Genomic DNA, 24,598 nt, shown 5'->3' on the forward strand with positions numbered 1-24,598 from the left:
CACCGAAGAGCTGTTATTAAAAGCAAGCCGAAGGGAGGGTGTCTCTTGTGTTGCCTCTGGGTGATGGCCAGGCTTGGGGGTGGATCTGGCCACGGAGAATGCCTCTCCATGTGCCCTGGAGGAGCAGCTTGGGAAAAGGGCGCCATCTCTGGGGCAGCAGAGCTTGAGGGCCTTTGTGCGAGGGTGTGTGTGGGGAGGCTTTCTTTTGGGAGGAGATGGCTGAAGTTGGCTTGGCAAAGCTATGGTTTTCCCAGTAGTAACGTATGGCTGTGAGAGCTGGACTATAAGGAAGGCTGAGCGCCGAAGAATTGATGCGTTTGAACTGTGGTGCTGGAGAAGACCCTTATTCCCCTGGACTGTAAGGAGGTCAAATCAGTCAATCCTAAAGGAAATCAACCCTGAGTGCTCACTGGAAGGACAGATCCTGAAGCTGAAGCTCAAATATTTTGGCCACCTAATGTGAAGAGAAAACTCCCTGGAAAAGACCCTGATGCTGGGAAAGACTGAAGGCAAAAGGAGAAGGGGACGGCAGAGGATGAGATGGCTAGATAGCATCACTGATGCAATGAATATGGGCTTGAGCACGCTCCGGGAGAGAGCGGAAGACGGGAAGGCCTGGTGTGCTATGGTCCATGGGGTCATGAAGAGTCGGACATGACTGAACAACAACAACCAGCCTCGAGCTGTGCCTGGTTAGCCAGCCTGGTCTTGCAGCAGGCCCCATGTCTGTAGAAGGGTCGTGGGATGCCCACCTCCTGACGAGGCTTGGCTTCCTCTTGTACCCAGACAGTGGTCAAGGCGGCAGAGCAGGACCAACACAAAGATGAGGGAGCAAGCAGGGGCTGGCCTGGAGTGCTGCTCCCTCTGTGCCCAGAGGCAGGTGATGGCCAACCCCTGTGGGCCATGGATAGGGCACTGGGCTGCGGCACTTGGGCTCTCCTCCGAGTGGCACTGGCTGCAAGGGCTCCCCCTGCGCAGCTTCTGGGAATGGCTGACCTCAGCCTGGGCAGCCTTAACAGGACAGTGCCGGGGGGGGGGTGACCCTGGCTAGGGAGGTCTGCTGGCCCTTGCCACACAGAAGGAGCCAGTCTCTGCCTTGCTCCCGTGCCCTTTGCTTTGCCAGCCAGACCATCCCAGCCTGCAGAGGCTCCCTGGCCTTGGAACTGTTGCCTCTTTCTGCAGGGGTGTCTGCACCCCCCCCCCGTCCCATAGAAAGCCTGGAGCTGACCACCCTCTGCTGGGTGGAGGTGGGAGTATCCTGCTCACCACTCTGAGCTGGAACCAATGGCGAGGGTACTGGGGAGTAGAGTTGCAAAAGTAGGCCCTGGGGGTCCCCAAGGCAGGGGTATGTGTGGCCTTTCTGAGCTCAGCTGTCACGCCGGGGAGTGAGGTGGGTTTTGCTTGGCTTGCATTCAGAGTAAGCCAGTACTTGCCACGGAGCGAGTGCCCAGAGTGTGTCCCGGATGACCATGTGGCAAGCAAAGCCTTTGCAGCCAGGAAGGGCAGCTGCCCTCCCTGCCCGCAAGGCTCTTCCTGCCCACAGGATGCTGGGGCCTGCGGCGGCCTTGGTCTGGGCACTCACTACCCTGAGTACCAGAGGAGGCTGCTAGACACCCCCCCCCCCGGGCAGGGGGCAGGGGGGCTCCTTGCAGAGGAGGATTCAGAGCATTCAGGGAAGTGTGAGGGCTGGGACTGAGGGAGGGTGTGCTCGTGCTGACGCCTTGCCCAGCAGGAACTCTCAAGGGCCGTGCGTCTTCCATAGGGCCCTGCCCACCTGGAGAGAGTGAACGGGGGCATATTGAACACCTGGTCCATTGTGAGGGTGACCCTCACTACCAGTTACGGTCCTCAAGCAAAGGTAGGCTCACCCAGACTGCCAGCGGGGGCACCAGGGGCAGAACCTGCCCTCCAGGTTCAGAATTGGACTCAAAGAGTACTTATCAATGGGACCTTCTCAAACTGGGGAGAGGTAAAGAGTGGGGTACCGCAGGGCTCAGTCCTGGGCCCAGTGCTCTTCAACATTATTATTAATGACTTGGAGGAGGAGGTGCAGGGAATGCTGATCCAATCTGCAGATGACACAAAATTGGGCGGGATAGCTAATACTTTGGGAGACAGAAACACAATTCAAAGTGATCTGGATAGACTGGAGCGCTGGGCAGAAAACAACAGAATGGCATTGAACAGGGAGAAATGCCAAGTTCTGCACCTAGGAAAAAGAAACCAAATGCACAGTTACAAGATGGGGGATACGTGGCTCAACAACACGACAAGTGAGAAGGATCTTGGAATTGTTGTCCATCACGAGCTGAATATGAGCCAACAATGTGATGTGGCTGCAAAAAAGGCCAATGCCATTTTGGGCTGCATTAATAGAAGCATTGCTCCTTGGGAGGAAAGCTATGGCAAACCTAGACAGCATAGTAAGAAGCAGAGACATCACCTTGCCGACAAAGGTCCATCTAATCAAAGCTATGGTTTTCCCAGTAGTAACGTATGGCTGTGAGAGCTGGACTATAAGGAAGGCTGAGCGCCGAAGAATTGATGCTTTCAAACTGTGGTGCTGGAGAAGACTCTTACGAGTCCCCTGGACTGCAAGGAGGTCAAATCAGTCCATCCTAAAGGAAATCAACCCTGAGTGCTCATTGGAAGGACAGATACTGAAGCTGAAGCTCAAATATTTTGGCCACCTAATGCGAAGAGAAAACTCCCTGGAAAAGACCCTGATGCTGGGAAAGACTGAAGGCAAAAGGAGAAGGGGATGACAGAGGATGAGATGGCTAGATAGCATCACCGATGCAATGAATATGAACTTGAGCACACTCCAGGAGAGAGTGCAGGACAGGAAGGCCTGGCGTGCTATGGTCCATGGGGTCACGAAGAGTCGGACACGACTGAACGACAACAATAGAAGCATAGCTTCCAAATCCCGGGAAGTACTAGTTCCCCTCTGCTCAGCACTGGATAGGCCTCATCTGGAGTACTGTGTCCAGTTCTGAGGACCACATTTTAAGAAGGATGCAGACAGGCTGGAGCGGGTTCAGAGAAGGGCAACAAAGATGATCAGGGGACTGGAAACAAAGCCCTATGAAGAGAGATGGAAAGAACTGGGCATGTTTAGCCTTGAGAAGACTGAGGGGAGATAGGATAGCGCTCTTCAAGGCCTTGAAAGGTTATCACAGAGAGGAAGGCCAGGATCTCTTCTTGATCATCCCAGAGTGCAGGACACGGAATAACGGGCTCAAGTTGCAGGAAGCCAGATCCCATCTGAACATCAGGAAAAACTTCCTGTTAGAGCAATATGACAATGGAACCAATTACTGAGGGAGGTGGTGGGCTCTCCCACAGTGGAGGCATTCAAGACGAGGCTGGACAGCCATTTGTCAGGGATGCTCTGACTTGGATTCCTGCATTGAGCAGGGGGTTGGACTTGATGGCCTTGTAGGCCCCTTCCAACCCTACTAGTTTATGATTCCACCACCCCCTCCCCCCAGAAGGGGAAAAGGCCTTTACCTTGTGCTCTGCTTGGGGGCATCACTCCAGTGGCATGCTGCTGGCTGGAGAACGCTGGGCCACCTTGACGGAGCTTTGCATGCGTACACATGATGTGATGGGGGGGGGGTGCGTGCACACAGAGGGCCCCTCTGCACCATCCAGAGCACTTCATGTTCCCCAGAAGTCAATGCCCTCAGTCCTTGCCTTAGTCCAGGAGTGGCAGGCACACCAGTCTCAATGGAAAGGGGGCGGCCTTGTGAGGCCCATGGCCAAACTCTGGCTCTTTGCAACTGACAGTTGCCTTTGGCTTTCAAGAAGCACAGGCAAACATATGTAAGCAATACCGGATATCACGGTTTATATCAAAAGGAGCCCTTTCCCATTCTGCTCCATCTACCGTGAGCATACACGTTTTGAAGTTGCGTTCTCCAAGCCTCATTTTTCTTTCCCCCTCCTGCATCAGCAAAGGAAAAAGACTCCAAAGCCAGGTGGTATTGCATGAGGCATCCATTGTTTTGGCATCCAGAGTCTGCTCAGTGCTTCCCCATCTTGAATGAAACCCTGCTCTCCGCCCCTCCTCAGGGGTCCTACCAGTGCGACTGGCAGCTGCAGCTCTGGCTGAACAAAGCAGGAGAGCCAGAACTTCCCATCTGTGTGCCACGTGAGGGGGGGAAGCAGGCGTGCGGAGGGAGCTCTGATGCAGGGTGCTGACTCGCTTCAGGGCTCCTTGGCCAAGCACCGCCACTGCACCAAAGGCGTGCAGAATGGCCCCCACAGGCTGGAGCAGAATGGGCTCAAGCGGGAGGTCGGGGTGCTTGTGGCCTGCTGTTGGCCACAGAATGCTGGACTGCCAAGGCTGTTGGCCTCATCCTGCTCTCATGTTCTTACACTCCAGCTGGGGAATGCGAGCTCTGGGACCAGGCTGGGGGAGAACACTGCTGGCTCAGGGGTCAGCTGGAGGCGCTTCCTCTGTTGCTGCCACCTCTCAGGGCAGGGCTCCCATTCGTGGCTGTTGCTTCCCCCCCCCCCCCCCGGTGTGTGGGAGACCAAAATCACCGGCCAGCCCCCTGCAGCACTTCACTGGGAGAACCATGGATGCCAAAAACAGCTTTCCATGGCAAGCCAAGTTGCTGCTCTGACACAGTCGCACCATGGGTGCCACATCGATCAGCAACCGATGGCTCTGGACCGCAGTGCTGATGCCCTGCCAGAGGAGATCCCGCCCACCCTGCAGCTTTCCTCAGGCAATGGACAGGCGGCTGGCCCTGTGGAGCGCTTCGTCCTGCACCCTGGCTCCTTGGGGGAGGTGGACCTGGCACTACTGTGCCTTCAGCACAAAGTTTCTTTTGGGGAGGCTGTGATGCCCACCTGCCTGCTCTGGAAGGACTACGTCAAACCAGGGTGTGTGGGCTTTATCTCTGGCAATGTCTTCCTTGCCATCCTGATCGCCTGCGCTGTGTGCAGCTGCCAGTGGCACACATTGCAAACTGTACTGCGCACTACGCCGCCCATAGGACTTACGATGTTCGGCCACTGCTGAGCAAGTTCACGTTCTGCGTGGGCACGCGTGACCTGCGGGAGGATACCTGCTACAGGGATGCAGGCGGGGCCACTGTAGTGCAGGACCCCAGAGGACACCTTGTGTGCCATTGGCATCCTCAGCTTTGACAAGACCTGCACTACTTCCAAGTACGGGATCTCTGTGGGTTTGTTCAGCCTGGTGGAGGCCACAGCTGCACCCTGAGCCAAGCTCTCTCCCTCTCGCTGCCTTGTCTGTGCCCTGGCGGCACGCTCGGCCAAACGGCAAAGGCCTTGCCCCTCCTGGGCCTCACACTGAAACAGGCTTTCTCCTGTGGGGCTCAGATCCTTCTGCTGCATTTCTCATCCACTTTGGTTATCAGTATCTGCCTTCGCATGCACTGTCAAGCCATTCACAGTCTGTTGGGCCAGTGACCGTCTGCCTGGTGTGGCTGGGGAAACAAGTGAAGGCCAACAGGCTATGTTGCATTATTCAGCAGAAACAATAAGGGGTCTTGTGGCATCTTAAAGATGAACTGTTTTGACAGCTCTGTGAGCTTCCAGGCATGGCCAGTCCCCCCTCGGAGGCAGGAAGTGCCTTCTCCTGAGACGCAAGGCCCCGTGTTCGCTCAGGGAATTGTGACCGGCGAGGCCGGAGGGAAATGGAACGCAGGAAGCGCCGGTGGCGCCAGCAGCCCAAGGAGCGGCGGGCCACCTTCTGCCCAGCCCGGCGCAGGGCTCCGGGGCCGGGGCCCGAAGCCCGCCGCTGCGGCAACGCGAGCCTCCCGGCCTTGGCCCGCTGAGGAGCGGGGCCGGGGGCCGGAGCGGAGCCTGCCTGGCCCGCGGTCGGCGCGCGGGGAGGGAGCGCCGGCCCGGCGCCGCCCGCGCCCTTCCTCCCGCCCAGCGCAGCCCTCCCGCCGGCGGGGCGCCGCCGAGCGGGAAGGAGGCCCCGCGGGCGCTGCGAGGATCGCCCGCAGCCTGCGGGACCTCCCGCGGCCCCCCTCCCCCGTCGCCGTGGCAACCGCCGCGCGAACGGGCGACGCGGCGGCACTCGGCTGCCCGCGCCCGGACAGCGTCGGAGGCGCGCAGCTGCGGGGACCCGCAGGCAGCGAAGACTGCGGCCGCCTGATGACGCCACACGCATCTCTATGCGTCCTCTGTCGTCACAGCAACGGGCGCCGCCTCCGCGGTGGGGAAAAGGCACGTGACCCGGCGGCGCTCCTAGAGATAGGAGGGCAGAGTCGCCCACGCTGCCCGGCCTGCGGAAGGAGACCGGGCAGCCCCACCCCGCCGCTCAGCGCGCCTCCCACTAGTGCCAGGAGCGGCCTGCAGGAGGAGGAGGGCGGAGAGGACGTCACTTTAACGCGCCTCCACCGGCGCCAATCAGAGCTCTGCGGCCGGCATGCAGGGTCTCCTTCCAGGAGCGGCTGTCACTTTGAGGCTCCGGCGGCCAGAGCCAATAGCAACCAGGAAGTCCCGCCTCCCCGCAAGGAAGCGATCTGTCTAGGATAGCTGCTATTCAAACGTCTATGGCGGCTCTATGGTGCAGGGAGAGGCTGCGCAGCCGCTGGCGCGGGGCATTGTGGGGCGGGCAATGGCGGCGCCCGGCGAGCCTCGGAAGGCCAGGCCTTGAGGCGGCGGCGGCGGCGGCGGCGGCCGAGGACGGGGACGGGGACGACGGTCGTGGCGAGGGGAAGGGACGAAGGGCGCGCTCGACGGAGGGAGGTTGGTTGGCTGGTGGCCGGGCGGTCTGCCGAGGGCCGCCCCCGCCCGCCCCCCGGAAGCGGGCCCGGAAGCGCCAGCGAGAAGGCGAAGTGAGGCGGACTCGTCCCTGGAGGAGCCCGGTTGGAACTCCGCCCGTCTTCCGCCCTCCCGCGGCTCTCCGTGGAGGCCGGTGTGGGCCGCGGGGGCGGCGGGCGGTTGCCCAGCGGGCCGGGCCCGAGCGACCTCCGCCCCGCTCGCGCTCTCGCGCACAGGCAGCGCCCCCGGCCCGGCAAGGCGTAGTGGGGCGTCGGGTGGCGGCTGCGGGGCGCTTGTGAAGCCTGTGCCTTCCCCGCCCCCCTGGCAGATATCCCAGGATGGGGGACACGCCTGAAGAGGCCTCGCTGCACCGCCTGGAGGCCCTGGCCCCGGAGACGCAGGTGGGTGGACTGCTCATCAAGAAGAAGAGCGCCACGGACGAGCAGCACGTCTTCAAGATCCCAGCGCCCCGCACCTCCCTGCTGGGCCTCGACCTCCTGGCTGCGCAGAAGCGCCGCGAGCGGGAGGACAAAGACAATGGCGCCGAGGAGCGGAAGAGGTCTCGGGTCTCCTCCTACAAGGACTGGGCAGAGGGCAAGGACGATGGGGCAGGGGGCGATGAAGAGGACAGCGATGCGGTGGGGCACAGCAGCCGCAAGGACAGGTGACGGAGGGGCTGCGGGCCTGGCAGAGCCTCATCCCTGGTTGTGGGGCGGGGGCTGGCCTCAGGGCGCAGGCGCTGCTCTCATCTTCATAGCAACGTCTGCTGGGGGGGGAGCAAGCACTGGAAGACTAGAGGTGAGCCAGGAGACCTCTGGAGCTGCAGGGTGAGCCTGCTGCTTTCTCTTCTCTCCTCGAAGGCATTATCGCTCAGCTCGGGTGGAGACCCCATCCCACACCGGAGGAGTCAGCGAGGAGTTCTGGGAGCGGAGCCGGCAGCGTGAGCGCGAGCGCCGCGAACAGGGGGTCTATGCCTCTTCAAAGGAGGAGAAAGAACGCAAGAAGGACCACAGCCGGGAGCACGACCATGATCACAAACGGGACCGAGGTAACCCCCTTTGTGGCTGTCCTGCTCCGTTTCCCTTTCTGTCTTATTCCTGGGCTGGAACATGTCTGATCAGAGACTGTCTCTGCAGAAGAGCGGGACCGAAGCCGGCGCAGCAGCAGCAGCCGGTCAGAAAGGGAGGGCTCCTCAGAGAGGAGTGGCGGCGGCGGCAGTAGCACCCGGCAGATTGAACCGGAGAGCCCTCGCCACCGGCCCAAAGGTGCGTGAGCCCTCCCCGCCCCAAGTGGAGGGTGAGGAGCGCCTGTCGGCTGTTCCTGTGTATCTGCGTGCGGGGCTGTGTGGACCCCTGTGGGGAGCTGTGGTGTGCCTTCACGCAGCCTTGGCCATTGCACCACGCCCCACCGTACGAAGAGGGCTGCGGGGGAGTCTAGCCCAGCTCGAATGGTGGGCTGTCTCTTCCCTGTGCCTAGGTGCAGCGACGCCTTCTCGCTCCAGCTGGGAGGAAGAAGACAGTGGCTACAGCAGCTCCCGGCGCTCCCAGTGGGAGTCCCCCTCCCCAACCCCTTCGTGTCGGGATTCCGAGCGAAGTCACCGGGGATCTGCTTCCCGTGATGGCGACAGGCGCGGCCGTGACCGGTGTGGAGGCGCACTTTGGTGTGGGGTTGCAGCGGGAGGCCTGTGCATGAGGATGAGCGTCCTTGGGGCAGGCCTGGCTGGAGTGTGACCGGGGTGTGGGTGGGCTGAGGTGGTGGCGGCGGCGGCAGCTGCTCAAGCATCCTGAGGCAGCACAAGCTGTCGGTGCCCTTGGGAGGGGCCTTGTCCTCACCGTCTCTCTGTGGGTTACTCCTTGCAGGTCTGTGAGAAGCAAATACCCAGAGGAGAGTCCCTTGCCAACCCCTTCATACAAATACAACGACTGGGCCGACAATCAAAGGCACTTGGGCACGACGCCTTGGCTGTCCCGAGGCAGAGGTAGGGACTGGCCATGCCGGTGGGCAGGGGTGGCTGGGGCTAGAGCTGGCCTTTCACAGCACTTTCCATTCCTAGGGAGGCGCGAGGATGGGGCAGACGGCATTGCTTTTGAAACGGAGGAGGAGCGGCAGCAGTGGGAAGACGACCAGCGGGTAAGTGAAGGCAGGGACTGTGCCTTTGAATGGCAGTTCAGAGGTGAGGTGAGGGGCGAGCTGAAGATCTGGAGCCTCAGTGGGGAGGGGAGGGCATATTCTGGATGGACAGGATTCGGGCTGATTCTCTTCTTCAGGTGTTACAGTGAGAGGCCTCTAGAGAAGCAGCTGCAAGGGGGCAGTCTGACCTGGTTGGGCCACCATGGGGGCCGTCAGCATGAGGTGTTTCAGGTCTAGGATTGGCACTAGTGGAATGACCCCGCTCCCCAGCTCCAGAAATTACAAGCTTTTGAGCCTTCTCCTTGGGGGCCTCAGCTTTTTGTGTGAGATGTGGTGCTGGTGGTTGGGGGAGAATCCCGCAGTTGAGAGGATGTGGCGGGGGTGTTTCTGGGATCCGAGGGTTTGGCCACCACACTGGTGATGGCTGTATTCTGCGGCGATTTGTTTCTTTCGGCTGTTTTCCCATTCTTTACTGTCGCTGCTTCTGGCTTCCCTTGCTGATTCCTCTTCCTGTCCGTCTCCCCAGCAAGCTGACCGGGACTGGTACATGATGGACGAGGGCTACGATGAGTTCCACAACCCGCTGGCCTCCTCGTCGGAGGAGTACGTGCGGAAGCGGGAGCAGCACCTGCAGAAGCAGAAGCAGAAGCGCATCTCGGCTCAGCGCAGGCAAATTAATGAGGTCGGAGAGTGCTGGGGGTGGGGCAGTTGGAAACTGAGCAGCAGTGGCAGCAGCTTGCTTGTGTTGCCCCTGCGCTCTTTGGCCGGGGGTGTGTGGCTCCCTCTGCTCCCTGCTGCAGCTGCCTCTGCCAAGGTGGGGAGGGACAGCTGGGTGACGCAGCCTCGCTTTCTGCTCGGTAGGACAATGAGCGCTGGGAGACGAACCGCATGCTGACGAGCGGCGTGGTGCACCGGCTGGAGGTGGACGAGGACTTTGAGGAGGACAACGCTGCCAAAGTCCACCTCCTGGTCCACAACCTGGTGCCCCCCTTCCTGGACGGGCGCATCGTCTTCACCAAGCAGGTGGGGGGGGCTTTAAGAGGGTGTCATGGGGGGAGGCGCGCGCTCTAAGGGCATCACCGGGGGCGGGGAGGATCCCTGGTCAGCTCGCCTTGCCTATTTCCTTTTCTCCCTCCAGCCTGAGCCCGTCATCCCCGTCAAGGATGCCACTTCGGACCTGGCCATCATCTCTCGCAAAGGCAGCCAGCTGGTGCGCAAGCACCGCGAGCAGAAGGAGCGCAAGAAGGTGTGTACCGGGGCCGGGCTTGGCCTATGGGGCTGGGCTGGGCTAGGCTGGGCTGGGCTAGGCTGGGCTCTGGCGGGCTGCTGGCCTCCTTTTGCCTGGAAGGCCTCCCTGTCTTCCAGGGGCGAATCTGCTTGTGGAGCAGAAACGTGGCTCCGGCACAGCTTGCAGGTGTCAGTGAGCTGCAGTGTGGTGAGAGGGGAGAAGGCTGGATCGAGGCGGGCTGGGAGTATTGTGCTGTGTGCGCGGGGGGCGACTTCAGCCACGCAGGTTGCTGGGCAGGAGGCGGTGGGGAGGCCGGGCCCAGGGCAGGCGCGGTTCCTCTGGAGCGGAGCAGAGGTGTGAGGGAGCAGCGAGCAGGCGGGCAGGCGGGGCGCTCAGGCCACTGTTCTTCCAGGCTCAGCGCAAGCACTGGGAGCTGGCAGGCACCAAACTGGGAAACATCATGGGCATCGAGAAGGAGGCAGAGGAGGCGGCGCCACGCCAGATCCTAGCTGAGGACGGCACCGTGGATTACAGGTGGGGCGGGCCTGCGGGCGGTGGGGTGGGGCTGTGGAGGGAGAGGTCCCCGCCAGCACACGGTGACCCCGTATGTCCCTTCTCAGGACAGAACAGAAGTTCGCCGGTCACATGAAAGAGAAGAGCGAAGCCAGCAGCGAGTTTGCCAAGAAGAAGTCGATTGTGGAGCAGAGACAGTATTTGCCCATCTTTGCTGTGCAACAGGAGCTGCTGACTGTCATTCGGTAAGTATGCCCTGCTGCTTTGGCCTAGCCTCAGCAGAGACCTCCCTTCTCTCAGTGGGCATGGGATATAGGGTGCTCCCAGACAAGGCTTTCCTGGAATTTTACGGGGACCCAGACGTCAACATCTTCCACTCACAAGCCTCCTGTGTTTTTCACCACTGCGTCTGTTTTTTTCCTTACTGCAGAAAATCCATTAAAGAGGAAAAGATGTAACAGTCGCACAGCATGTTCTGATGGGTAGTGCTAGGAGCCCTCCATCTGGAAGTGCTCCCAGTGTGGGCTTATGAGCGGGGGGCAGGAGGGTGTAGGGGCAAAGCAGGGAGTTGTTTATTTACAAGAATAGCGTGCCACCTTTCATCTTAGAGATTCCAGGGTGGTGGACAGCAAGTATAAAGAATACATGTAGCAATGCATAATATGTAAAATATAATATTAAAATACAGAATAAAACCATAACTTTAACAATGAAATGAAGGACCAAGTAAAAATGTACAGAGATTAAGGTATTTCTCAGATTAAAATGCCTGGAAAAATAAAAACATCTGGACTTGGTTCCCCACAAATTTTACCGTAGAGTTGTCTTTGAGGCATCGGTGATTCCTGTTCTCACAGGGACAACAGCATTGTGATTGTGGTGGGGGAGACGGGCAGTGGCAAAACAACGCAGCTGACGCAGTACCTCCACGAGGACAGCTACACGGACTACGGCATGATTGGCTGCACGCAGCCCCGGCGGGTGGCGGCCATGTCTGTGGCCAAGCGTGTCAGTGAGGAGATGAGCGTGAGCCTCGGTGAGGAGGTGAGCGCAGTGGGGCGGCTCTTTGCGACCCGTTGGAGAGTGGAGCTGGAAGCGGGCAGGGGAGGGGACCAGCAGGAGGCCTCTGTGTGGGCAGTGCTGGGGCTGGGGGGAATGGCTCCTCTTGGCTGGACGGCGGGTGGGATGGGCCGGGATGGCATCATGGTGCGCTCTGTCCTGCATGCTGCGCCAAGCGACCCATCGCCAAACTCCCCTTCGCCAAACTCCCCTTCGCCTGTCTCGCCCCAGGTGGGCTACGCCATCCGCTTTGAGGACTGCACGTCGGAGAACACTGTGATCAAATACATGACCGATGGGATCTTGCTGCGTGAGTCTCTGCGTGAAGCTGACCTCGACCACTACAGTGCGATCATCATGGACGAGGCGCATGAGCGCTCGCTGAACACCGACGTGTTGTTCGGCCTTCTGCGTGAGGTCAGTGCTCGCTCGCTCGCTCGGCAGGGGGCGTCCATTGCTTGCCTGCACCCAGGAGGCAGTTCCTGGAGCAAGTGGAAGAAGGCAAGTTTAGAGGTCTCAAGCATAACCACTTGAAAGGACCCAGGCTTACCTCCGTTTGGGGTTGGGGGAGCGGACTGGCAAATGCCCTGCACTGCTTCGCCACTGAGAAGGTGTTCTGGGATGACTGCTGTGTCCAGCAGCCAGAAGGGTGACTTGTGTCAGTAAGGTGCTCAGCCTAAAACATTTTAAAACCATCAAAACGAGTGCTCAGACTGGACTGATTTAAATCAAGGCTATTTAAATTATTTAAATTGGCAAGAAAAGTGGTTGATTTCAGTCAAGTTCCCCATTGAAACTTTTCCATCTATTTCCTCAACAATGGTGCACACCTGACCAGTAAGCCATGTTAATTTGCAGCCAGAGTTCTGTTTACACCAGTTCATTCTCGCAAGCAGCTTTGCATCTCTTTGTCTCGCTGAGTGATTTCTGTATGCTTTCCTTTTTCTGTCTACGGAGGGAACGTCTTTAAAATATTCCCATATGGGATCTTCTTTCTGATCAGCACGCATGACAGTCTGAGGTTAACAGTTCAATCCTGGGCAAGAGGTTATAGGATTGTAGCCTCTCACCACTCCCCCCATCTTTCTTCCAGTGTTGCTCCTTTCTGCTTCTCACTAACCAGGTTTGCATGATCACGGAGGGAAAATAAGCCGCCGCCCTCGCCGGGAATGGGTTGTGATACCTGCACCCGGCGAAGATGGTTGGCTGGGGTGGTTTACAAACCTCCATGAACCCTATGGCTTATTTTAGGGGTTTAGGGTGGTTTGTAAACCACCCCAGCCAGGTTTGGACGTCACAACAACTCATGCCTGGTGAGGGGAATTATGCGAATTGGGTGACTTGTGACCAGCACGCATGGGGAGGGAAAATAAACCATCCTGGCTTCTTGTCCCTGCGTGGTTGTATGAACCTGCCCTCCATTTTTGGCCCACCTTTTTTTGTCTGACAGGGTGGCATACATGGTCCTTCTCTGTTTTATCCTAAAGCATCACTTTTCATCTGTCCCGTTGTATTCCCCTTCCATCTTCACTGTCTCCTTTGCCTTGCTTGGCCCCAGCTCCCAACGCCACATAAGCCCAGAAAAACAATCCTATCTAGCCTGTGTCTTTGCACATGCGACTTTAGTCAGAGAAACTGAAAGCCCAGAACTTCCAAGAAGCAAGAGCTGTGAGTCAGGCTGGAGAGAAGTTTGAAATAGCTTTGGGGTTTGGAAAGATGTGGCAGCTCCACGCTTGTGCAGCTGCTGTTTCCTTGCTGGGGACTGTGCTTCCCTTGTGCCCCTGTGACCCTGGTGTGCTCACCCTTCCCCAGGTGGTGGCGCGGCGCTCAGACCTGAAGCTGATTGTGACCTCTGCCACCATGGATGCAGAGAAGTTTGCTGCATTTTTTGGGAACGTGCCCGTTTTCCACATCCCGGGCCGCACCTTCCCTGTCGATGTCCTCTTCAGCAAGGTATGGGGAGAGTGGAGGGTGTGGCTGCCGCTGCCCTGCCTTCTGGAGGGTGGCGCTTGCGGCTGGGCAGCTGTGTCAGTCTGCCTTCCCCCTTGCAGACCCCGCAAGAGGACTACGTGGAGGCCGCAGTGAAGCAGGCCCTGCAGGTGCATCTGTCCAGTGCCCCAGGGGACATCCTGATCTTCATGCCTGGCCAGGAGGACATTGAGGTGAGCCCTGTTGGAGGAGCCCTGAGCCTCAGTCCCGCCCTCCCCCCCACTCACACCCCCCTCATTGCAGGTCACCTCGGAGCAAATTGTGGAGCACCTGGAGGAGCTGGAGAACGCGCCTGCCCTGGCTGTGCTGCCCATCTACTCTCAGCTGCCCTCCGATCTGCAGGCCAAGATTTTCCAGAAGGTAGAGGCGCCTGGCTCCCCCCTCCGCGTGGCATGCCTGGCCAGTGCTGGAGAGCAGTGCCCTGGGATGGGGGAGACGCCAGCTGTCGCTGTGCTTACTGCTTTGTGTTTTGACTTCTGTAGGAGGTGCATCTTGGGAGGATTGTTTGGGAGCCCATGCTGTTCCTTGCTGCGGGGCTCAGCTGGTGGGTCCTCTGAGGGGTAGGAGAGGGGAGCTGTCGCAGGCGTTCTGTGCGCTGTTCTGTGGGGGAGTGCCTCTCCCCCCACCGTTCAGCAAGCTGCTAGCCCAAGGACTTTGTTTCGCAGCGTCAAGACTGTTACTGATATTACTACTAGCAATGTTTCCATACCGCTTCTCATTTGAAACACATCCAGTTTGTGTCCAAATCAGCCCAAGCGCACGTAGAGAGTTGCAAGGCAGAACTGTTGGTTTTCCTGGAGCAACATCCGGAGCAACTCAGCGGGACAAACTGGAGCAGGCTCTGACAGCAGCCAGCCAGCATCATAAACCGGGGCCAAAGCACAGGGGGAACCGGCATGCTGGCAGGCACAGCCAGAACCAGGCTCAGGGGGGAGATCGGTGGGGTGGCTAGGGTCAGGGAGGAGCAGCTCAAGGGGAGCAAGGTGCTGGACACGGGCCTGGAGGGAGGAAGCGGCAGAAGCCCCAGGCCTGGCCTGGCCTGGCCTGGCCTGGCCTGGCCACTGTTTCCTGAGCAGGGGCCATCAGTATCCTGGGCGACGAGCTACAGGAGGCTTGGGCACGGGGAGCTCGGCCCAAAGGCCTTCCGGGGGGCGTGCGGGGATGTCTCCAGCCAGGGCGCTCTACTTGGGGGAGGAGGATGAGTGCTAGTGTGGCCAGGGGGATCTTGAGCCCTCCTCCGTTCCTGGCAGGCCCCTGATGGCATCCGGAAGTGCATCGTGGCCACCAACATTGCGGAGACCTCGCTGACTGTGGACGGGATCATGTTTGTGATAGATTCTGGCTACTGCAAGCTGAAGGTGAGAGGTGTGAGGGAAGCAGCCCCGTGGGGCGTGGGGTCATGGCAAGGGGGGCCGCTCCTCATCCTGCCTCTGTCTTCGGCCCAGGTCTTCAACCCACGTATTGGCATGGATGCCTTGCAGATCTATCCAATAAGCCAGGCCAATGCCAACCAGCGTTCGGGCCGAGCTGGAAGGACGGGCCCAGGTCAGTGTTTCAGGTAGGAGCTGTGCGCGTGTGAGACACCTCCGGCACAGGGTGGGGGCGGTTAGGGGTGTATCTTGCCACTGAAATTGTAAGGGCAGGGGGCGCCGAGGGAGGTATTTTGGTGGCGGCCTCTCCCCCGGCCCCCCTTGTTTCTGGTTGCTCCAGCAAGGACGCCAGCCTTGCAGGGCTGCTGCGCTGAGCAGTTCCTGTCTCCTTGGGACAGGTTGTACACCCAGAGTGCGTACAAGAATGAGCTGCTGACAACCACTGTGCCAGAGATCCAGCGCACCAACTTGGCCAACGTTGTGCTGCTGCTCAAGTCTCTGGGCGTGCAGGACCTGCTGCAGTTCCACTTCATGGACCCCCCTCCTGAGGATAACATGCTCAACTCCATGTACCAGTTGTGGATCCTTGGGGCGCTAGACAACACCGGTAGGCGGGCACGACCTGGCGCGCGCGCGTCGCTGTGGGGTGGAGAAGGGGCAGAGCCATCGGGTGGTGGGTCTGTGGGGACGGCGGGGCTGGGGGCGCCCTCTCATTGGGGTTGCTTTGCCCTCAGGCGGGCTGACGTCAACAGGGCGCCTGATGGTGGAGTTCCCCCTCGATCCGGCCCTCTCCAAGATGCTGATCGTTTCCTGTGACATGGGCTGCAGCTCCGAGATCCTGCTGATCGTCTCCATGCTCTCTGTGCCGGCCATTTTTTACCGGCCCAAGGTATGTCTGATCGTGGAGCAGAGAGAGGCTGGGCTTCTGGAGACCTTTGCTGCCACTGGGCGTTGTCTGCCTCTCCACAGGGCCGGGAGGAAGAGAGTGACCAGGTGCGAGAGAAGTTTGCTGTCCCAGAGAGCGATCACTTGACCTACCTGAACGTTTACCTGCAGTGGAAGAACAACAGTTACTCCACGCTGTGGTGCAATGAGCACTTCATCCATGCCAAGGCTATGCGCAAGGTGCTTCCGGGGGAGGCGGAGAAGGGGCCTCGGGGCAGGCCAGTCTGGGCAAGGGTGCCGGTGGTGCCTGGCCCCTGCCTGACAGCTGCTGCATCCCTTCCAGGTGCGGGAGGTGCGAGCGCAACTGAAGGACATCATGGTGCAACAGCGCATGAGCCTGGCGTCATGTGGCACAGACTGGGACGTCGTTCGCAAGTGCATCTGTGCAGCTTACTTCCACCAGGCTGCCAAACTGAAGGTGAGGGAGAGCTGCTCGGGGCGTGTGTGTGCGGAGTAGGTGCCCCTTCCAGACACAAGGCTGTTGACCAGGGTCCTTTTTTTGTGGGGCCCTCTGTCCCCCTCTTGTCTGTTTGACTAGTGGCCAGTCTTTATGCAGCTCCAACACAATGTCCTCTGAGTGGTCCCAATCCACTCCTCTTTTTGGAGCTGGGTTTTTTGCATTGTCTGCATGAGGCTTTACGTGGAATTAGGCTTCCAAGAGTCTGTGTCTACAAGACTTGCCCTGGCTAGAGATGTGAAGGCTGGAAAAATTAGGAGAAAAACAAGGTTTTCCCATCTCTCCCCCCCCCCCCCCGCGACCATTTTCCCCTCCATAAAATTGGAAAATCCAAAAAATCTTTGGATTATGAAATATTTTCTTTTAGAATTTAGGAGAAGGTATTTATACATCACTACCAAGTCTCTACTCCCCCCCATGATTTCTAAAAACTATGTAATAAGACTCTTACAAAAATAATTAGATGTAAAATGTCTGAAAATAATGAAGCCACGGGGAAAAAGTTTTTAAATCCTCTCTGTAAGATTCTTAGCATAGTTATGTCTTCCATTCCTTATTAAAATTATTGATCTATGTATACTTTACTGATAGACATTTTGGGATGCTCCAAGTCCTGCTGTTTCCCAACATGCGATAAGAGTCAGCATATCATAACATGGAAGACAATGCACATTCTTGCCAGTTTTGAGTTTTGTTTTATAGAGTGCTCTGACTTGTCTTCCTCTGCCTCCAGTTCTCCGTTTCTTCTGACTTCTAGGATGATTCAGATGTTTCACTGAGTACTTGCTAAAGTTCCCTTTGGTCAGACATAAACTAGGCACCTAAATTATGTTATGTATAACTTGGTTTGCTCGTGAAATTATCATGCTGGTATATTAAATTTTAAAAATATAGTTTATTCAGACATTAATTACAAATTTACTGAGTTCACTTTTTAAAGTTTTCAAATATAATGATGTTACAAGGAAACCAATTATACATAATATAACTTCAGGAATGTAAAGGCTGCTTTACGTTCCTAAAGCAGCCTTCTTCAACCTGGTGCCCTACAGATGGTTTGGATGACAATGCCCAGCATTCCTGACCATTGGCCATCCTGCTTGAGGCTGATGGGAGCTGAAGTCCACAATATCTGGAGGGCACCAGGTTGGCAAAAGCTGTCCTAAAGCAGCAGAAGAGTGCTGTTAAATCTGTAAGAAGTGCTTCAAAAAATCAGCATTGCTTACTTCTGGTTTCCCCCAAATTTCCATTTTTTCCCATGGCTTCAAACTTTCTGGAAATTTTACTTGTATCCCTTGTCCTGCTCCTGCCCCTCTCCTGGTGGTTCTATGTATTGCTGGCCGACAGTCCAGACATCCTGGGGGCTCCCTGCTTCTTGCTCCCTGCCCTACAGTGGTTCTTCCCCTTTGAAAGGCTGCTTCTCGAGGGCTGTGAGGGGGCAGGAGCGCCACTAGTGCCTGGATTCTGCCTGGCAAGTGAGCAGGACCCTTCGGAGGCTGCAACCATGCGCCCTCCACAAAAGGCCTTTGGATGCCCGCCCGCCCCCGCTCCTCCACCAGAGCCCCTTTGTCCCTCCCTCCTCCTGGCTAGTCTGTGACCACTGGCCTCTGATCCAAAGTGTGTAGAATGCCTGGTGGGGATTGTGGGACCGCGATGGAGCTGCCGCCGGGCCAGTGCTGACCCCCCCCCCCCCCCGTTTCTCTCTGTGCTGCAGGGCATCGGGGAGTATGTCAACATCCGCACAGGGATGCCCTGCCACCTCCACCCCACCAGCTCGCTATTTGGCATGGGCTACACGCCCGACTACATCGTCTACCATGAGCTTGTGATGACCACCAAGGTGAGCGTGTGTGGCGGAGGGAGGGTGGTGCCAGCTGCGCTGGGGGTGTCCATCCCGCTGTGCACTCACCAGCCCTCTGGTCTGCCCCCTGCAGGAGTACATGCAGTGTGTCACGGCTGTGGACGGCGAGTGGCTGGCTGAACTGGGGCCCATGTTCTACAGCATCAAGCACGCGGGCAAGTCTCGTCAGGTGAGGGGCTGCGGCGCACTGGTGGGCCCCCCCCCAGTGCCTGCACGCTGCTGAGCAGCAGCAGATGGCACTCGCTGCAGTGCCTTCACATTCTCCCTCGCTGCCCAGTGGAGCAGCAGCCCCGCCCGGGGCCAGCCTGAAGTTGCAGCGAAGAGCTCGGTATGCTGGGAGTCTGAGCGGAGCCCAAGTGGAGCATGCCTGGCCAGGCTCGGTGGGCCCCTGCCCACTGCTCTGGCGCAAAGGAGCATGTATCCTCATCCAAGTGGGAAGCACTTTTTGGCCTACTTCTGAGTAGGCAAGCCAGGCTAGCTGTGCTGCGAGCGTGGGCCGCGTATTAAGAGAATGAGGGTGAGCTCTGCTCATAGACAATTGCTGTGCCCCAGGAGAGCCGCCGGCGGGCCAAGGAGGAAGCCTCTGCCATGGAAGAGGAGATGGCGCTGGCAGAAGAGCAGCTGCGCGCCCGCCGAGAGGAGCAGGAGCGCCGCAACCCGGTGGGCAGCGTGAGGTAGGCAGGCCTCTTGCCCAGGAGGGAGCACTGGGCTCGGGTCAGGCCTGGGTGCATGGTCCTCACTCCTCCCCCCCTCTCCCTCCCTGCAGGTCCACCAAGATCTACACGCCAGGGCGCAAGGAGCAAGGCCAGCCTGCCACCCCCCGCCACACCCCAGCTCGCTTTGGCCTGTAGCGGCTGCCTCCTCCTCGGCTCTGTACATAGGCCCCTGCTGTGCTCAGTTGGGCAGGGCCCATCTTGGACAGACACTGAGAAATAATTTTATTGTTTATATAAATGTTGCTGCTTCCTGACCCTACTTTGAGCGCTTGCTTTGACTCGGTCTCTTCCTGACATCCGCCCCACAGGGGCAGAGGTGGCAGCAAAACGTGAGTGGAGGACTTGTGGCCAACGGATGGCGCATCTGCCGTGTGGGGCCAGAGCTGTTGTTTGCAGTGGAGGCAGCGCTGTGGACCTCTGGGATGGGCCCAGGGCAGGGCAGCCTGTCCCAGTCTCCCTGTCGCTTGCCAACCAGCCCCGCCTCCTGCCCCCCCCCCCCCACAGTGCTCCTGCTGTTTGGGTTCCCAGGAGAAGTGGTTGAGCACATCCCCTTTATTGGCTTAGGCTCTACACAAGTTTTCCTTCTCAGTAGAAGTCACATGATTATCGTTGCGCTGCAGCCTCTGGCCCAAGTACCCTCCGCTGGCGCATTCACAGCAGATGCCCTGGCATGGTCCCTGCTGCGGCGGCCAGCGTCTGGAGACAGGGCTTGTGAAGAACCGAGGCCAGCAGCCATGGGGGAGCTAGGAGAGGTTCCATCTTGCGGCAAGCACCTTGCTTCGTCTCCAGGCCAAGCACTGCGAGCTGTGAGCAATAAGAAATGCAGAATGGGTCGGGGGGGAGGGATTTCACTTCCTTTCTGCCAGACGCAAAGGCTCTCTTGCTGCTTTCCCTGAGGGTCAACTAGTGGCAGGGTGGGGGCGTGCTGGAAATCAAGCAGCACCTCTCTGAAAAGCATTCTTCCCTTCAGGCAGCTTAGGAAAGGAGGTGGGGGTGGGGGATGTTCCCTACGGAATAAAAAGGTAAAGGTAAAGGTGTCCCCAACCAGTCGTGTCCGACTCTAGGGTGCGGTGCTCATCCCCGTTTCTAAGCCGAAGAGCCAGCGCTGTCTGAAGACGCTTCCGTGGTCATGTGGCCGGCATGACTGAACACCGAGGTGCACGGAACAGTTACCTTTCCCGCCGAAGCGGTGCCTATTTATCTACTTGCAATTTCTTGCTTTCGAACTGCTAGGTTGGCAGAAGCTGGGACTGAAGACGGGAGCTCACTCCGTCACGCAGCACTCGGGTCTCGACCTGCCAACCCTCCAGTCTGTAGTTCAGCGTCTTAACCACTAAGCCACCGCGGCCCCTACGGAATACTGGGGCACAATTACTTCGGGGGACTAGCAGTAGGGTTAGGACAGGCGAAAGGAGGTCCTTTACAGCTGCCGTTACGATCTGCAGCGAGGCATGGTGCTGGCTTGAAGGGAAGAGCCAACCACGTCAGGAGGGCAAAAATGGGGAATGCCGGGCACGTTGGCCTGGCAGCAATGGATGTCTCTTGAACTGCTCCCCCACCCCCGGCATCGCCCTGCACGAGAGGGTCGTAGGAGGCCTGGCTGCATGGCACTCTGCAGCCATCGCTGGGGCTTCTGTGGTGCATCCTGCTGCCCCAGCCTGTGGGTAGAAGTCAGCCTCTTCCTTTCATGCAGAACTCAAAAGACGCGCCTTCCCAAAGCACTGTGGCCTGCAAGCATGTGACCCACCCTCAATTGGCCGGGCCAGGCTGGGCCGGGCAGCCCTGGATGGGATGCAGCCTGTCAAGCTGAAGAGCAGGAAGGCAGCTGCTGGAGACCTCCCTGCCTTCGCCGCAGCAGGGAGGGCTTCTTGCTACCTGGGGGAGGAGCAGAAGCACTTACTCGTCTCCTGGGAGTGTGGGCCAAGGCGGGCGCAGTACAGCACAGGGGTCCAGATCACTGCTGTGGAGAGCCTGCAAGAAAGAAGGGCGGGGGGGCAGTGCTATGAAGAAGCTGTCTGGCAGAGCCCACTGGCCCTGGTGCCCATCCAAGCCCTGCCTTGCAGGGGCCTTCCCTGGGCAGGGTGCCAGTGGGCTGCCGCCATTGCTGCCATTCTGGGCAGGGTGCCAGAATCCTCTCTCAGCCCCCACATCAGTGCTGTTGCTACAGTGCTTACGAAGGAGCACCCTGCCCTGCCTTACACGGCAGCGGCTTGCTGTGGACTGGACTGCCATGGTCCCTGCAGCCCTTGGAGACACCCCCCGCTGCCCAGCGGAGCCCCTCCAGGACTGCACTGGCCCAGGTGGTGCTGGTGTGCCTGTGCATCCCGCCATGCCCGGAGCTTGACAGAGTGCCTGCAAAGCAGGCGCTGTCTGCCTGCTGCGGCCACAGGCCTCTGGCTGAGGTTCGGAGGGGGTGGGCTGAAGGGCCACTGGGCTGCCGGGAGGGCAGTTTGCCCAAGGCCCTGCAAAGCCCAGGGGCCCGCCCCGTTGGGCACTGGAGCCCCACACCCGCATGGGTCCTCGGCGGGTGTTGGGGCAGGGCCCCCAACCTTGCATCAGCCCCAGGCCCCCTTGGGCTGCCGCTCTCCAGCAGTCCGTGGTGTCACTGGCTTTCCCTCCTCGAGCAGGTTTCAGCTGGCCTAAGGCTGCTGCTCCCGCACATGCATCACCGCAGTCCTTCTGGAAGCCAGGCGCCTCAGCACTGTCCGCAGCGGAGCCAGGAATGGCGGGCAGAGCCAAGAGCGCCGAGCTGGGCCGAGGGGGCCTGTCCAGCCACAGCCCCTGCCATGGGGCTGGCCCTCGCGTCGCAGCAGGGGGCCGCCCTGGCTGGCCCATCCTGCAAGAATCCATTCATGGGCGTCTCCCCAGACCTGCCCCCGTCACGCACAGCCCTCCCCACACTCGCCTCGAGGCGCTCACACTCAATGCGCCGCTCAGCCACTTCTGTTTTCAGCCGCTTGTTCTCTTGCTGGAGTCTCTCCATCAAGCCATGGAGGTGGCTGTGGAGAGAAGCCACAGCCCTTGAAGGGAGGGCACGAGCGACAGAGTGGCGGGCTTTGGGCTCCCATGGGGGATCGCGCTTTGGCCATGGAGAGGAGGACGAGCTCCTCTACCGTCAGAGGCTTCTGGCTGCTGCGGCTGCCAGGGACATTGGAAGCTCCTTCTGCGTCAGAGCCTTGGTCCCACTAGCTCAGCCAGGTTGACGGTGCCAGGAAGTGATGGCTCTTCCTCCAGGGTGTCCGGTCCACATGCAAGGAAGCTGCTCTGCTGTTAATAACTGGAGGTGGGGGCGGCGGGGGGGGGGAGAGAAACTCCCACGGCCCCCCCGAGGGGCAGCAGAAGTGTGGGAGGCAGGAGCTCAGCATCAGGGTGGCGGGGGAAGATCCTGGGTCTCTCAGATGGCACCCTAAGGGGGGGCTCCCAAAGGCCAGGCTGCCACACTTACTCCCTCTCGCCTGTCAGCTGAGCAATGTGCTTGACCTGGTCTCGGATCTTGTGGCCCAGCTTCTCGTTCACCTGCCTGCAAATAAGGGAGGCACGTGCAGAAGGGGCAGGGCAGAAAGGCACCTTCCCTCCCTCCTTCCCTCCCTCCCAGAAGGAACCCGTGGCAAGGCGAGGCAGCAAGTGGCAACTGTGGGAGGCAAGGTCCCCCCGCCAGATCCCCCGAGCTGGGGCTGGGGCCAGCGCTTGCGCCAGTCCAGCCAGGCTGCAGAAACAGCCTCAACTGGGCAAAGCTCACTCACTTCTGCTCCTTTACCCACTGGCCAACGTTGGCTACCACCAACTCACTCTCGTGGTGCAGCCGGTGGCTGTCAGAGCGTGCTGTCTCCAGGGAGGACTGCAGGGATTCCACCTGCCAGAGGAGAAGAGGGCAGCGTGGCTGGGGCACCCTGGCGTGGCCCAGAGGGAGGAAGCCACCTCGGCCCTTTCCAGCACCAAATGCTCTGGAGAAAGGGCCAAAGCCCAGCCCAGCCCAGCCCCGTACAACTAGACAGCAGAGAAGAGCAAGAGGGGCGTCAGCCTGCTAAGTGGCTGTTCCAGGGCAACACAACAGGGGAGCCCTGTACCTGGACCAGGCCGCAGGGCTGCCTTGCCCAGCTTTCCAGGGTCCAAACCAGATGCTGTTGGGAAACCCACAAGCAGGGCCTGGAGGCCTCTGTCCTGCCCAGTTGCTGGCTCCCCAGGGACTGAGACCTGATGACTGCTGCTCCTCCTCCATCTCAACAGCAGCCCACACATCTTGGGACAGTGAGTTCAAGACGTGACTTATTCATTGTGGGCTGAATAACATCCTTGGGTCCTTCCTGAGTCTGTGGCCCATCAATTTCAGCAGGTGACCTCACCACAGCACCAGCAAAATCACAGCAGATGGTCAGTTGTGGACAGGACAGGTCACAACACAACCATTTTTTGAGGGCCAGACTGAAAGAGGATGCAGACAAGCTGAAGCCAATGCAACGGAGATCAGAAATGCAAAAGAAAAGGAAATGACCCACCGTATGTTCCTGTTCTCCAGACTCCCAGAGGATTCTGACCCTTTGTGCAGTAGGCTCTTCCTCTTGAATGGGGGCAGAGCCAACCATTGGGTTCACAGAATCATACACTCATAGAATACTAGGGCTGGAAGGGGCCTACAAGGCCATCGAGTCCAACCCCCTGCTCAATGCAGGAATCCAAGTCAGAGCATCCCTGACAGATGGCTCTCCAGCCTCGTCTTGAAGGCCTCCAGTGAGGGAGAGCCCACCGCCTCCCCAGGTAATTGGTTCCATTGTCGTATTGCTCTAACAGTCAGGAAGTTTTTCCTGATGCTCAGCCGGAATCTGGCTTCCTGTCACTTGAGCCCATTATTCCGTGTCCTGTACTCTGGGATGATCGAGAAGAGATCCTGGCCTTCCTCTCTGTGACAACCTTTCAAGTACTTGAAGAGCGCTATCCTATCTCCCCTCAGTCTTCTCTTCTCAAGGCTAAACATGCCCAGTTCTTTCTGTCTCTCTTTATAAGGCTTTGTTTCCAGTCCCCTGATCATCTTCGGTGCCCTCCTCTGAACCCTCTCCATTTTGTCTGCATCCTTCTTAAAGTGTGGTGCCCAGAACAGGACACAGTACTCCAGATGAGGCCTAACCAGTGCTGAGTAGAGGGGAACTAGTACTTCCTGGGATTTGGAAGCTATGCTTCTGTTAATGCAGCCCAAAAAAGCATTGGCCTTTTTTGCAGCCACATCACATTGTTGGCTCATATTCCGCTTGTGATCAACAACAATTCCAAGATCCTTCTCGCTTGTCGTGTGGTTGAGTCACGTATCCCCCATCTTGTAACTGTGCATTTGGTTTCTTTTTCCTAGGTGCAGAACTTGGCATTTATCCCTATTGTCATCGCTGTTGGTTAGGAGCAAGTCAAGGATAGCCGATCCTCTAGTTCCTTCCTCTACTTTCTGTAGGAGGAAGTTATCCGCCACACAAGTCAGGAATTTCCTGGAGGGGCCACGTTTGCAGAATTTGTCTCCCAACAAATATCGGGGAAATTGAAGTCCCCCATTACTACTACATTGTGCTTCCTTGAAACATTGGCTATTTGCTT

The 24,598-nt window shown here is 58.6% G+C and overlaps 2 protein-coding genes and 1 pseudogene across 23 annotated transcripts in view; 2 read left to right on the forward strand and 1 right to left on the reverse strand.

Annotated features, from left to right (window-relative positions):
* The first annotated feature begins 4,586 nt into the window (after positions 1-4,586).
* LOC146338714 (haptoglobin-like) lies at positions 4,587-5,309 on the forward strand (annotated as a pseudogene).
* A 1,283-nt stretch (positions 5,310-6,592) lies between these two features.
* Positions 6,593-19,259, forward strand: DHX38 (DEAH-box helicase 38). Its single transcript, XM_084812552.1, has 27 exons — positions 6,593-6,738; positions 7,082-7,417; positions 7,614-7,801; positions 7,890-8,018; positions 8,230-8,395; positions 8,613-8,731; positions 8,807-8,883; positions 9,410-9,565; positions 9,745-9,906; positions 10,022-10,129; positions 10,524-10,645; positions 10,732-10,869; positions 11,482-11,668; positions 11,915-12,100; positions 13,496-13,636; positions 13,735-13,845; positions 13,916-14,032; positions 14,923-15,030; positions 15,118-15,230; positions 15,441-15,649; positions 15,777-15,931; positions 16,012-16,167; positions 16,271-16,405; positions 18,159-18,284; positions 18,379-18,474; positions 18,858-18,979; positions 19,072-19,259. The coding sequence occupies exons 2-27, from the start codon at positions 7,092-7,094 to the stop codon at positions 19,154-19,156; spliced, it is 3,738 nt and encodes a 1,245-aa protein (XP_084668678.1). The 5' UTR covers positions 6,593-6,738; positions 7,082-7,091; the 3' UTR covers positions 19,157-19,259.
* PMFBP1 (polyamine modulated factor 1 binding protein 1) overlaps positions 19,253-24,598 on the reverse strand; it is a 49,188-nt gene continuing 43,842 nt past the window's right edge. For 6 of the 22 annotated variants that reach the window (XM_084812531.1, XM_084812524.1, XM_084812550.1 and 3 more), the window contains 5 exons: positions 22,765-22,874; positions 22,467-22,541; positions 21,927-22,020; positions 20,922-20,992; positions 19,253-19,825 (listed from right to left, as the gene is read on the reverse strand). In XM_084812531.1, coding sequence (XP_084668657.1) covers positions 19,765-19,825; positions 20,922-20,992; positions 21,927-22,020; positions 22,467-22,541; positions 22,765-22,874 — 411 coding nt within the window. In that variant the 3' untranslated portion in view covers positions 19,253-19,764. The remainder of the gene's footprint in view (positions 19,826-20,921; positions 20,993-21,926; positions 22,021-22,466; positions 22,542-22,764; positions 22,875-24,598) is intronic. The other 16 variants (XR_014784678.1, XR_014784684.1, XR_014784683.1 and 13 more) reach the window with 6 other exon arrangements.

The sequence above is a fragment of the Heloderma suspectum genome, chromosome 8, assembly GCF_057233095.1.
Source record: "Heloderma suspectum isolate Gila_16-S chromosome 8, 16-S_ref, whole genome shotgun sequence".
Taxonomy (NCBI): domain Eukaryota; kingdom Metazoa; phylum Chordata; class Lepidosauria; order Squamata; family Helodermatidae; genus Heloderma; species Heloderma suspectum.

Excerpts from the sequence above, each read along its gene's own strand:
- DHX38 (XM_084812552.1), top strand. The coding sequence starts at position 7,092 with ATGGGGGACACGCCTGAAGAGGCCTCGCTGCACCGCCTGGAGGCCCTG. Across the intron at positions 16,406-18,158 it reads ACCAGGCTGCCAAACTGAAG|GGCATCGGGGAGTATGTCAA; the intron begins GTGAGGGAGAGC and ends TCTGTGCTGCAG. Across the intron at positions 18,475-18,857 it reads ACGCGGGCAAGTCTCGTCAG|GAGAGCCGCCGGCGGGCCAA; the intron begins GTGAGGGGCTGC and ends GCTGTGCCCCAG.